General features: G+C 31.4%; 1 protein-coding gene across 1 annotated transcript in view; it reads left to right on the top strand.

The window, feature by feature from the left end:
* LOC145247393 (uncharacterized) overlaps nt 1-14,740 on the top strand; it is a 288,614-nt gene that overhangs the window by 153,552 nt on the left and 120,322 nt on the right. Inside the window, exon 5 of the mRNA XM_080109097.1 lies at nt 5,584-5,669. Within this exon, the coding sequence (XP_079965223.1) occupies nt 5,584-5,669 (86 nt within the window). The remainder of the gene's footprint in view (nt 1-5,583; nt 5,670-14,740) is intronic.

Below are 14,740 nucleotides of genomic sequence, written 5' to 3'. Positions count from 1 at the left end.
AATTATTGAATATCAACTTGTACCAGACTTTAATAGGTGCTCTGGATCTGGTGACCATGTACTGGACTGTAAGGTGTACTCTGGATCTGGTGACCATGTACTGGACTGTAAGGTGTGTTTTGGATCTGGTGACCTTGTACCAGACTGTAAGGTGTGCTCTGGATCTAGTGACTTTGTACCAGATTGTAACGCGTGCTGTAGATCTGGTGACTTTGTAGCAGATTGTAAGGTGTGCTGTGGATCTGGTGACTTTGTAGCAGATTGTAAGGTGTGCTGTGGATCTGGTGACTTTGTAGCAGATTGTAAGGTGTGCTGTGGATCTGGTGACTTTGTAGCAGATTGTAAGGTGTGCTGTGGATCTGGTGACTTTGTAGCAGATTGTAAGGTGTGCTGTGGATCTGGTGACTTTGTAGCAGATTGTAAGGTGTGGTCTGGATCTGGTGACTTTGTAGCAGATTGTAAGATGTGCATTGGATTTGGATATTTATTTTTTGGATATTTATTTTTTGGATATTTATTTTTTAGATATTTATTTCTTTACTACTTTTTCGTTTTGTTTTATATACTGCAGAATCCTCACAATTTTTTTCTTTCCATAAATGTTTTTAAAATGTTTACGTGGATTCACTTATAAATTAGAATCTACGTTTTATTTGCAGGAGAATGGGTATTTGGTTTAAGGTGTTAATCTACAGATTTGCCATTATTGTTATTAGTAGCATTACGATTATTATTATATGTATCTTGGTTTTTCAAATCAATCTAATAGCCGACCACATCTTTATAAAAATGAAATATAAGTCTTCAGACGTGCCTCTCCACTGTACTGTATATCTGTACTCTATAGCTGACTGGGATAGCTTCCGTACATTCATATCTGATCTACCTCTGCATTCCATGTTTAAAAAGTATGTGTCCTCTATAATATCAGACCTTACTGAATGGTTAATTGTAGGCATAGACAGATTCATACCATCCAAAACATTCCAACAAAAACCTAACAGTCAGCCGTGGTTCTCCCCAAAATGTGCTGCTGCCATCGTGCACAGAAACCACTTTTTCCATAGCTACCAACGTAATAGATATACTGAGGCTAAAGCTGCTTTCAGGACTGCCAGCAACCACTGTAAAAGAGTAATAAAAAATGCAAGAGAGCTATAAGCTCAGTCTGTCAAATCCAAAGTAGCTGAGCAGCGGCTTGGTTCCCACCAGTTTTGGCAAATAGCAAACAGGATCCTGAACAGAAGCGTGCATTCTATCCCAACCATCATCAATGGACCTGAAGTCATAGCATCAGACAAGGCCAGACTATTTGCCAAGAACTTTGCAGCTAATTTTACTCTATGCGACAAAGGCCATCAACTCCCCATATTTCCTCCTATAACAGACAATATGCTATGCAACATACAAATATCTGTGCATGAAGTCGCCAAGCTAATCAAGAACCTTGATTCCAGTATAGCGACTGGCTCTGACAACATTCCAATTATAGTGCTTAAAAAGCTCCAAGCAGAACTTGCCCCCATACTTACAAAACTGTTTAAGCATTGCCTTAAGGAGAAGTGCTTCCCAACACCCTGGAAAACCTCATTAGTATGCCCTGTATTTAAGAATTCAGGTGATAAGTCATCTCCCTCTCAGTACAGACCAATAAGTCTCTTGTGTGTCATGAGTAAGTTGCTGGAATCCATAAAGAAGTAGTCAACCACCTCAGCAGAAATAACCTTCTTAGTGAGATGCAATATGGTTTCCGTTCCACTAGATCTACAGCAGATGTGCTAACGGTTATATCTCATAGGATTAGTGAATCTCTTGACAAAGGCTTCCTTTCTAGGGCAATTGTTCTTTACATATCAAAGGCCTTCAATAAGGTATGGCATAAGGACCTACTTCACAAGATTTCCAGCTACGGAAATGTTTTCTCAATTATTAAATTTCTCTCTGATAGGATCATTAGAGTAGTGGTTGATGGGCACAAATCAGAGGCCCACAGTATTAATGCTGGAGTCCCTCAGGGGTCCATCCTGGGCCCAACTCTCTTCCTGATCTACATCAATGATCTCCCAAAACAAGTACTTAAATCATTCGTTGACATCTATGCTGATGACACGACCATCTATGGTAGCACATCAAAGGCTGTAAATGACAAAATTCTCTCTGATTCTTTCTTCTCTGATCTTGAGCACGTGGTACAGTGGAGGAAGAGGCAGCTGGCTTCTTTTAATGCATCCAAAACCAAGCTCCTATCTTTACATCATCAACGCTCTGATTCCCATCTAGCATCAATTGAAATGGATGGTCCTCGTCTTGGGGAGGCTCCATGTTTTGACAATCTTCTGGGTTTGATCTTTACTCCTGATCTGAAATGGAACACGTACATCAGATCTGTTGCCAAGGTCGCTGGGAGGATGGTGAGATCCTTCTACTGCTCCAGAAGATATCTCTACTGATGCAATTCTCTATCTGTATAAAAGCCAAGTACATCCAAGGATGGAGTATTGCTGCTACATCTGGGCAGGAGCTGCTAAAAACAGACTATCTTGCCTTGACAAAGTACAAAATAGACTCCGTGGCTTTAGTAGGGGATACCTTTTTCTCTTCCCTGCAGCCTCTCTCCCACAGAAGAGACGTTGTGAGCCTGTCTTTGTTTTATCGTTATTTTCATGGCAGGTGCTCGTCTGATCCCCAATCTCTGGTCCCCCCCCCTCGCCAATCTTTCATGAAAAACACCCGTCTGGCTGAAACCATGGTCATTAATTTTCCCCACTCTTTATCTGTGCCTAAATCCAAGCATAGATTCCATGAGCAGAGCTTCTTTCTTAGAAGTGCACGCCTGTGGAACTCTCTTCCGATTGCCTGTTTCCCACCTGACTACAACCTAGATGTCTTCAAGTCCAACATAAACAAATTCCTGATGAACAGCCCCCTTAAGTAAGACACTTTGTCAAATTTCCAATGCTGACGATTACTACGATACTATCCCATTGATTACTGTGCACGCATAAATCCTTATCCCCGAGTGGCTTCCGGGCCTTGATAAGTGGTGAGCACCATGTAAAAAAAGAATTAAAAAATATGAACATTCTTTGATAAAAAAGGCAGAATAGTTTTTAAAAAAACCTTCCTTTCCCGTGTTAAGAATGATTTTCTAAATAGTAATATTATTTAGAAACTCATTCTTTACATGAGAGAGGGCGTTAACTAATCTGTTCCTACACAATACTTGTATTTTGCATATCATTCGTCGACTATTTTCGATTGTTTATGAAAATAGAATTTTGTACATAACAAAATAATACAAATCGACTTTGTTTTAAAAGAAAAAATAATTCAGTTATCTCACGATTTTCAATAAATTGTGAGGAAAATATTTGAGAAAAAATATTTAGAATAATATATGCATGTAATATACTCCACCCCAAGTGCATTTTGCAGGATTTACAAATATGGTTGCTGGTGTCAGGGAATGTGATTTAGAATATCATAGATTATAACTCTCACTAAGTGACTAATTATTTTTCCAACAGAAATATTGGTTCTTACTTTAATCTTTTACCATGAGCAAATTAATTGAAATACAAGATCATCTTAATTTGGAAAAACAAACTCATTCAAAATGTGACCACACGGTGGAATTCAACATATATGTTAAAGAGAAATTTACGACAATGAAAAGCTCTTGTAATGTATACTGTTGATAATAAAATTCCTATCTAAATAACTTACCAATGGGGACATTTTCAAAGAATTGTCCAGTTACTGAGTTCATTTGAAGAAATCACCAAAGAAGCAAGTCACAGAACTTCAATCATATTAATGATAATACCAACAGTTTTAGCTTTGATGTTATTTCTTTCAAAAGCTGTCTAATCTAATTCTCATATTTTTGACTTTAGTGGAATCCTTACCCCTGTTGAACAATTCAATGAATCAATGGAAACAAGATTTTCATCTTATCTAAATGATATAAACTTGTGTCTACTTTCCTAGATCCAAGATTCACATTTAAATTTCAAAAGAATGACATGGAAAACAATAAGAATTGGATTTTACATCTACTTTCTACTGATGATAATGAAGCATAATCAGCAGAATACACAGGTCAAGAAGATAAAAGTGGAAGTAACTTTATCTCTTTCATGCCTGTTTGATGCATTAGCTACAAGTAAGCCTACAGTAACAAATCAAAACTTAACAGGTAGAAACGGAGTTAAACCTGAAGACTACAACAAAAATACAAGAATCGTAATCTAACCCTAAAAGGAGTAAATCTCTTCTGCCTAAGTGCACAAAAGAACAATCATTATGTAGCTTTACCACTACTTGCAAGAGGTGATGATCCATTTCAATGGTGGAGGAAGACACAGGAGAGATCTTACCGAGTAAACTGGCTCCAAAATATTTAAGTGCACCACCTTTATTTGTGGAAAGTGAGAGGCTCTTTAGTACAGGTTGTAATGTGTATGACCCTATGAGGAACAGACTGTGCTCTGAAAATGGATAAACTCTAATGTTTCTACATTGTAACTAAAAAGCATTTAAAGTTTAAATACTGAAGAAACTATGAAAGCAGAGGATGCAGTTAGCAAGTATAGAAAAGGAAGTAGAGCAGCAGCAGGTGCAAAACTTCAGCTAATAGTTATTCACTTAAATAATTATAAATATATTTGTAGTTGGTTTGTAATTTTTTTCCTTATCTAATTGTTTAATGATATTCATTTAAGAATTGGAAATTGTACTTTATATTTTGTAATTTTATTTAATAAAGGCAAACACCATAATAGTAGTCAGATACTTAGCAAATGCCAAGTTAAATTAGCAGTTACTATGTTAATGTGTCAAAGCTATTTTGTGAGTCACTTGGCAGTGATGAAATAGTTTAAATTTAACAAGAAAGAGAAAATGAATTAATCGGCCTATTAATTGGCAAATTGACCGATTACCAATTAATCGGCAAAATGGCAGATTAGGTCTATTATCGGTTACCTTCTGATTAATTAGTACACCTTTCCTCTGCATCATGTGACCTGCACCAGAGTGTAAGGTATGCTCTGGATCTGGTGACTCAAGATGTAGGTCGAGTTCTGGATCTGGTGACCTTGTAACAGACTGTAAGGCGTGCTTTGGATCTGGTGACTTTGTACTAAACTGTAAGGTGTGCTGTGGACAGGGTGAACAGACTGTAAGGTATGCTCTAGATCTGATGACCTTGTACCAGCCTGTAAGGTGTTCTCTTAATCTGGTAACCTTGTACCAGATATTAAGCTGATCTCTGGATCTGGTAACCTTGTACCAAGCTGTATAAGTGAACTCTGGATCTTAATTCATATGTCTTGTTTTGAGACGGGTGTTTGTTCCCATATTATGCCATTTAATAACTCTAAAATGCTCAAAAGAAACTAAAATTTGATTAAATATTAATTGATGTCTAATAATTATTGCTAAATTTTCACAATTGTCCTAAATTATCATTTTAGCATTTTTTTCTGTTAAACGTTTTTCTTTGAAGAATTGATTCTATTATTTCTTTTCTTTTTTTTTTCTTTTTTTTTTTAATTCTTTTTGTTATTTGTTACATTTTAGATGAAGATGAACAGAGCATCAGAGATCCAACAGTCACCTCTAATGGATCCTTGTTTTCCCTCTCTGATAACAGTGAATTTAATGGAGTAAGTAAATGTATATATGTTTACTGTTTAATTAAGCTTATATATATATATGGGGCAGTAGTATAATAGTGATAATCAAATGTTTTTGGAAATGTGTGCACATAGAGATAAACATTGTTAATTGTTGATTCTTCGGGCTTTGATTATAATATTTGAAATCTTAATTATGTCTTAAATTTTATAATCTACTGAACTATAATAAGAAAATTCGGTTTAACATCACCTGTTCACCGTGGAGCTTATTTTTATCTGTAGGATATATCTTAAGAGATGTAGCTTTGGGTGCTTGTATATGGGTATAGATTTTTTGTCTCCACATTAATTTCACAAAATAATTTCATAGCAATATATATATATATATATATATATATATATATATATATATAATCATAGCAAAATATATCATCTATGATATAAATGAAATGCTATGATATAGATAATATATTATAGCAAAATAATTTCATAACAAAAAACATCACCAAAAGTAATTTTTGTTTTATCGCAAAGAAGTCATTTTTTCTTTTACTCACAGGCACCACTAGATAGGTAAAGCTAATACCTCTCTCTGTCATATATTACTAGCAAAAGTACCCATCATTGACTGAGTTCAAAAACAGCCTACAGAAAATGGACTCTGATTTATGAAAGTATGATAGGTTATGAAAAGGAAAGGTTGTAAATTTGGGTTGAATTTGGGGGTATCAAAACCAAAGCAAAATATGATGAAAGTAAGCATAAAATAAACCCCATAATTTATCATACCATACCTGTTCACACTGAAACACTTATCATAATATTCTGTGGATCTATATTAAAAAACCTTGTTAAACTTTGTGACATATTTCCATTCTATGGAGGTCAGGCGCGAACGAACACCCCATAATTTTATTATACCATATTTCTTCAAACTGAAACATAATTATCAAAGTATACTTACGCAGATAGATATGAAAAGTCTTTATTAAAGTTTGTGCCTATTTCCATTCTATGGATGCCATGTGCGAACGCAGACCCCACAATTTTATTATACCATCCCTATTTAAGTTAAAACATACTTATCAAAGTATTCTTATGTACATCTATATCAAAAACACTTGTAAACGTTTTTTTTTTTTTTTTTTTAAATTTTTTATTTCCATACTTTGTAGACCAGGAACGAATGCAGACCCCCACAATTTTAATGAACCACCATTCTGCCAGATCAAACATACCCATTCCTGTGTCTCGATACATCTTCTATCATTATATGTAATCAGTTTTTTAAAATAGTCAACCATATAGGAACCTATTCATGACCAGACACACACACACACACACATTCGGCTTTATATTATAGATATGTGTGTGTGTGTATGTGTTTTATTTTCATCCCACAGTTAAGAATCCATTGAAAGATACCTTCCTATTTTCATCCGGTTTTGTTAAGGATATTGCAAGCATTCTGGACTCTGAGGTGAAAAATAGAAGACAGTCACATACCTGCTTTCAATGCGGTCTGATCCAAAGATTGACATCAGTTAGGTTCCATGCAGTCATGCACTCAAGCAAGGTTTTCCTCTTATTCTGTGAGTGTGTGTGTGTATATATAATTAAAAATGACCCATAAAAGCAATTCATTTAAATTATCATTTATTATCATTAAAAACATGGTTTAAGTAGAGATAATTTGTTTGGAAGAAATGCCAAAATTATTTCACTCTAAAGAATTTATGTGACTGAAATAGGAATTAACATGGCAATCCAGCAAATTCTTCATTTCTTTTTTCTCGTTTAATAATAAAAATTATCAGCAATACTCGGTTTTCTAAAGTTTTCAAAATTATTTCTTTTTCATTTAAACAAAATTTTTATAAATTTGATGCATTCCGGTTAGATAAATTCTTAAAAAAAATTTTGAGATGAGGATTGGTATTAATTTGGATTTTTTGGACTATCACTCTCATCTTGGTAATTGTTCTCACAATAGAATTTTTTCTGACCCTTAGATTTTGCTAAAAATTATCCACAAAGCAAGACCATATGAATTTGGAAACATAATATTTTACCCAAGGAAAATTGTGGGGCTTGAGCCCTGTGGTGTTTTAGTGGTAAAAAAACATTCCTTTTGGGGCTAATCTTTATTTTTCTCCAAAACTTCATACTTGTATCTAAATAGGGGTTTTGAGTTCGAATTAATGCATCGTTTTCATGAAACGGTGTCATTTGGCCGTTTTACCCTAATGTTTTACATCAGGCTAGGGGTATAAATGCAGGAAATAGCCAAACTCAGTCGGGGACCATATAGTTTTTGGCTTGTTTATAATATTTGAATTGTAAATTATAGAAGTTTTTACAAATACAATAAATAGTAATATTGAGTTTGGGACATTTGAGCATGACTACACATTTATTCTCAAGCAACATTGAGTGTGTTTGCTGCTTTTGAAGAATGAATTACAGGTGTACATTTATTAAAAATTTTCTTTTTGTCCTTCTTCTAGACAAGTTAAGTATAAACTAAATTTTAACTTAAAATATATTTTACTTAATTCAATTATTCCCAACAGTGGTACAAGGATTTTAACCAAGCTAATCTACCAAGAACTTAAACTATATCTTCATCCAGTAAGATTTCTGCAGCGACTAAAATTCAATTGCAAATGTACGAAGATTAAATAAACAAATCATCTACTTTCATATGGGCACTACAGCTGACTCTCAAAGTCATCATCCATCAATCATAGTAAATAACCTGATACACCTAGCGAATCATATCTACATTTAAACTTAAAACTACAAAGTGACTCAACCTTTTCAAAAATGTCAATGATGGAATTGTTAATAAAATTTACAACTATCTGTAATCCAACCAACTTTTGTTTTACTGCAATTCGATAATAATCGAATGGATATGAGATGCAAAATAAAACTGTAATGGATATGAGATGCAAAAAAAACTGTAATGGATATGAGATGCAAAAAAAACTAATGGATATGAGATGCAAAAAAAACTGTAATGGATATGAGATGCAAAAAAAACTGTAATGGATATGAGATGCAAAAAAAACTGTAATGGATATGAGATGCAAAAAAACTAATGAATATGAGATGCAAAATAAAACTGTAATAGATATGATATGCAAAAAAAACTGTAATGGATATGAGATGCAAAAATAAAACTGTAATGGATATGAGATGCAAAAAAAAAACTAATGGATATGAGATGCAAAAAAAAAACTAATGGATATGAGATGCAAAAAAAAACTAATGGATATGAGATGCAAAAAAAAACTAATGGATATGAGATGCAAAAAAAAACTAATGGATATGAGATGCAAAAAAAAAAAAACTGTAATGGATATGAGATGCAAAAAAAAAAACTGTAATGAATATGAGATGCAAAAAAAAAACTAATGGATATGAGATGCAAAAAAAAAACTAATGGATATGAGATGCAAAAAAAAAAACTGTAATGGATATGAGATGCAAAAAAAAAACTAATGGATATGAGATGCAAAAAAAAAAAACTAATGGATATGAGATGCAAAAAAAAAAAACTAATGGATATGAGATGCAAAAAAAAAAAACTAATGGATATGAGATGCAAAAAAAAAAAACTAATGGATATGAGATGCAAAAAAAAAAACTAATGGATATGAGATGCAAAAAAAAAACTAATGGATATGAGATGCAAAAAAAAAAAAAACTAATGGATATGAGATGCAAAAAAAAAAAAAACTAATGGATATGAGATGCAAAAAAAAAAAAAACTAATGGATATGAGATGAAAAAAAAAAACTAATGGATATGAGATGCAAAAAAAAAAAAAACTGTAATGGATATGAGATGCAAAAAAAACTAATGGATATGAGATGCAAAAAAAACTGTAATGGATATGAGATGCAAAAAAAACTGTAATGGATATGAGATGCAAAAAAACTGTAATGAATATGAGATGCAAAATAAAACTGTAATAGATATGAGATGCAAAAAAAACTGTAATGGATATGAGATGCAAAAATAAAACTGTAATGGATATGAGATGCAAAAAAAAAACTAATGGATATGAGATGCAAAAAAAAACTAATGGATATGAGATGCAAAAAAAAACTAATGGATATGAGATGCAAAAAAAAAAACTAATGGATATGAGATGCAAAAAAAAAAAAACTGTAATGGATATGAGATGCAAAAAAAAAAAACTAATGGATATGAGATGCAAAAAAAAAAAACTAATGGATATGAGATGCAAAAAAAAAACTAATGGATATGAGATGCAAAAAAAAAAAACTGTAATGGATATGAGATGCAAAAAAAAAAAACTAATGGATATGAGATGCAAAAATAAAAACTAATGGATATGAGATGCAAAAAAAAAAAAACTGTAATGGATATGAGATGCAAAAAAAAAAACTGTAATGGATATGAGATGCAAAAAAAAAACTAATGGATATGAGATGCAAAAAAAAAACTAATGGATATGAGATGCAAAAAAAAAAAAAACTGTAATGGATATGAGATGCAAAAAAAAAAACTAATGGATATGAGATGCAAAAAAAAAAACTAATGGATATGAGATGCAAAAAAAAAAAACTAATGGATATGAGATGCAAAAAAAAAAAAACTAATGGATATGAGATGCAAAAAAAAAAAACTAATGGATATGAGATGCAAAAAAAAAACTAATGGATATGAGATGCAAAAAAAAAAAAAACTAATGGATATGAGATGCAAAAAAAAAAAAACTAATGGATATGAGATGCAAAAAAAAAACTAATGGATATGAGATGCAAAAAAAAAAAAAACTGTAATGGATATGAGATGCAAAAAAAACTAATGGATATGAGATGCAAAAAAAACTGTAATGGATATGAGATGCAAAAAAAACTGTAATGGATATGAGATGCAAAAAAACTGTAATGAATATGAGATGCAAAATAAAACTGTAATAGATATGAGATGCAAAAAAAACTGTAATGGATATGAGATGCAAAAATAAAACTGTAATGGATATGAGATGCAAAAAAAAAACTAATGGATATGAGATGCAAAAAAAAACTAATGGATATGAGATGCAAAAAAAAACTAATGGATATGAGATGCAAAAAAAAAAACTAATGGATATGAGATGCAAAAAAAAAAAACTAATGGATATGAGATGCAAAAAAAAAAAACTAATGGATATGAGATGCAAAAAAAAAAAACTAATGGATATGAGATGCAAAAAAAAAACTAATGGATATGAGATGCAAAAAAAAAAAACTGTAATGGATATGAGATGCAAAAAAAAAAAACTAATGGATATGAGATGCAAAAATAAAAACTAATGGATATGAGATGCAAAAATAAAAACTAATGGATATGAGATGCAAAAAAAAAACTAATGGATATGAGATGCAAAAAAAAAAAAAACTAATGGATATGAGATGCAAAAAAAAAAAACTAATGGATATGAGATGCAAAAAAAAAAAACTAATGGATATGAGATGCAAAAAAAAAAACTAATGGATATGAGATGCAAAAAAAAAACTAATGGATATGAGATGCAAAAAAAAAAAAAACTAATGGATATGAGATGCAAAAAAAAAAAAAACTAATGGATATGAGATGCAAAAAAAAAAAAAACTAATGGATATGAGATGAAAAAAAAAAACTAATGGATATGAGATGCAAAAAAAAAAAAACTGTAATGGATATGAGATGCAAAAAAAACTAATGGATATGAGATGCAAAAAAAACTGTAATGGATATGAGATGCAAAAAAAACTGTAATGGATATGAGATGCAAAAAAACTGTAATGAATATGAGATGCAAAATAAAACTGTAATAGATATGAGATGCAAAAAAAACTGTAATGGATATGAGATGCAAAAATAAAACTGTAATGGATATGAGATGCAAAAAAAAAAACTAATGGATATGAGATGCAAAAAAAAACTAATGGATATGAGATGCAAAAAAAAACTAATGGATATGAGATGCAAAAAAAAAAACTAATGGATATGAGATGCAAAAAAAAAAAACTGTAATGGATATGAGATGCAAAAAAAAAAAAACTAATGGATATGAGATGCAAAAAAAAAAAAACTAATGGATATGAGATGCAAAAAAAAAACTAATGGATATGAGATGCAAAAAAAAAAAACTGTAATGGATATGAGATGCAAAAAAAAAAAACTAATGGATATGAGATGCAAAAATAAAAACTAATGGATATGAGATGCAAAAAAAAAAAAACTGTAATGGATATGAGATGCAAAAAAAAAAACTGTAATGGATATGAGATGCAAAAAAAAAACTAATGGATATGAGATGCAAAAAAAAAACTAATGGATATGAGATGCAAAAAAAAAAAAAACTGTAATGGATATGAGATGCAAAAAAAAAAACTAATGGATATGAGATGCAAAAAAAAAAAACTAATGGATATGAGATGCAAAAAAAAAAAACTAATGGATATGAGATGCAAAAAAAAAAAACTAATGGATATGAGATGCAAAAAAAAAAAACTAATGGATATGAGATGCAAAAAAAAAACTAATGGATATGAGATGCAAAAAAAAAAAAACTAATGGATATGAGATGCAAAAAAAAAAAAAACTAATGGATATGAGATGCAAAAAAAAAACTAATGGATATGAGATGCAAAAAAAAAAAAAACTGTAATGGATATGAGATGCAAAAAAAACTAATGGATATGAGATGCAAAAAAAACTGTAATGGATATGAGATGCAAAAAAAACTGTAATGGATATGAGATGCAAAAAAACTGTAATGAATATGAGATGCAAAATAAAACTGTAATAGATATGAGATGCAAAAAAAACTGTAATGGATATGAGATGCAAAAATAAAACTGTAATGGATATGAGATGCAAAAAAAAAACTAATGGATATGAGATGCAAAAAAAAACTAATGGATATGAGATGCAAAAAAAAACTAATGGATATGAGATGCAAAAAAAAAAACTAATGGATATGAGATGCAAAAAAAAAAAACTAATGGATATGAGATGCAAAAAAAAAAAACTAATGGATATGAGATGCAAAAAAAAAAAACTAATGGATATGAGATGCAAAAAAAAAACTAATGGATATGAGATGCAAAAAAAAAAACTGTAATGGATATGAGATGCAAAAAAAAAAAACTAATGGATATGAGATGCAAAAATAAAAACTAATGGATATGAGATGCAAAAAAAAAACTAATGGATATGAGATGCAAAAAAAAAAAACTAATGGATATGAGATGCAAAAAAAAACAAACTAATGGATGTGAGATGCAAAAAAAAACAAACTAATGGATGTGAGATGCAAAAAAAAAACTAATGGATATGAGATGCAAAAAAAAAAAAACTGTAATGGATATGAGATGCAAAAAAAAACTAATGGATATGAGATGCAAAAAAAAACTAATGGATATGAGATGCAAAAAAAACTGTAATGGATATGAGATGCAAAAAAAACTGTAATGGATATGAGATGCAAAAAAAACTGTAATGGATATGAGATGCAAAAAAAAGAGTAATGGATATGAGGTGCAAAAAAAAAAGAGTAATGGATATGAGGTGCAAAAGAAAAAGAGTAATGGATATGAGGTGCAAAAAAAAGTAATGGATATGAGATGTAAAATTATCAGTAAATCTAATAGTGATGGGCCTATTCACAGAAATAACCTGTGAAATGTTTGGATAATTCTACAGATAAAAATCTGGAGGAACGATCAGATTCAGTAAGTCGTAAACTCATTCAGGATGTCACCTGCTACTGATAAAACAATCACCAAAGTGTCTCCTCACCATATAATTGAACTGCAATGAAGCAATGACTACTGAACATTCATGACTTAAACTTGATAAACAAGTCAGGAAATAAACTGAAGTTTTATTTGTATCAAATATGGTTGGCTTGCACAAGCGATTGTGAATTTTATTAACAATTCTGTGTGTGGGATTATTTTATTTTTATTTATTTATTTTTGTGGTGATGGTGGGCAACCCTGCACAAGTAGACTCTCAGAAGAATTTTTAAAAGGCTATTGCCTCTTACTTCAATTCCAATCAAGTCTAATTCATTCTAACTGAATGTTTTAATGTGACTTAATGTTAAAATGATTTCATGGGTGGCATCTTTGACAGGTCACCTTTTCAGATTCCTGCCAAGTCAATTTTAAGATGTTCATGATGCAGAGAATATCCATTGTCTCTTGAGATAGAAAGTGATCAGACAGTAAGTGTCAGATAAATTACTGCCACATTTTTATGTTCACATTATTGTTGGCATAAAACGAAAGTGTTCTCTTGCTTTTGTCGGGAAGCAGTAAGGTAAATGATTTGGAATCCAATGAGGATATGTACTAAATTAGGCCTGCACAATTCGGTGGTAAAAGGCTGCCAGAGTAATTATAGACATGAATGTTTATTTTTTGCTTCATTATTTGAAGAGCACCTTAGAAAAGGGGAACTATCTATAAAAAAAAAAAAAAACAAGTAGCAATATGCACAACCAACAAATGACAAATCAGCGACATTTTTGACGTTCTACTTTGCCTGAAAAAGTTGGGTTTCCAAACAAGAGTTGCACGCAGTTAACAATAATAGATCCAAATACCTTCTGTCATATATATATATATATATATATATGACAGATTAGAGGTATTCAAAAAAACAAGATATATTTTTACTAATATAAATAAATTTACATGTTTTTTCTTTCTTCATTTGAGGACTTGTTTCTTCTGTGGAAAACAACTATTTATTAAGTTGCCTGACGAGGACTTTTGGTTTTAACCGACCATTTGTCCCAAGCATTAGCATGTAATTTTTTTTTTTTTTTTTTTTTTTTTTTTTAATTATTACATTTTCACCCCAAACAAAGCACATTGCCACTTTGTTGTAGGGGGCTACTATCAGGAACATAAGCATCAGGGGTACTGTGTAGGGAGTTGGGCAGTAAGATGTTGGTTCACGTTACACTTGAATTTATGCATATCAGTTCAGTTGAGGAAGCAGGGACCCGGAATGGAATTCCAAAGTCTAGCTGTTCTGGGGAAGAAACTACTGGAGTAGAAGGCTCTCTTACATGTAGGGAT

Source organism: Euprymna scolopes, chromosome 25 (genome assembly GCF_053919585.1).
Source record: "Euprymna scolopes isolate OS-2025 chromosome 25, ASM5391958v1, whole genome shotgun sequence".
In the NCBI taxonomy this organism is placed as follows: Eukaryota; Metazoa; Mollusca; class Cephalopoda; order Sepiida; family Sepiolidae; genus Euprymna; species Euprymna scolopes.
Note: the sequence above shows the minus strand (reverse complement) of the source record. Positions and strands in the feature narration are given on the sequence as shown.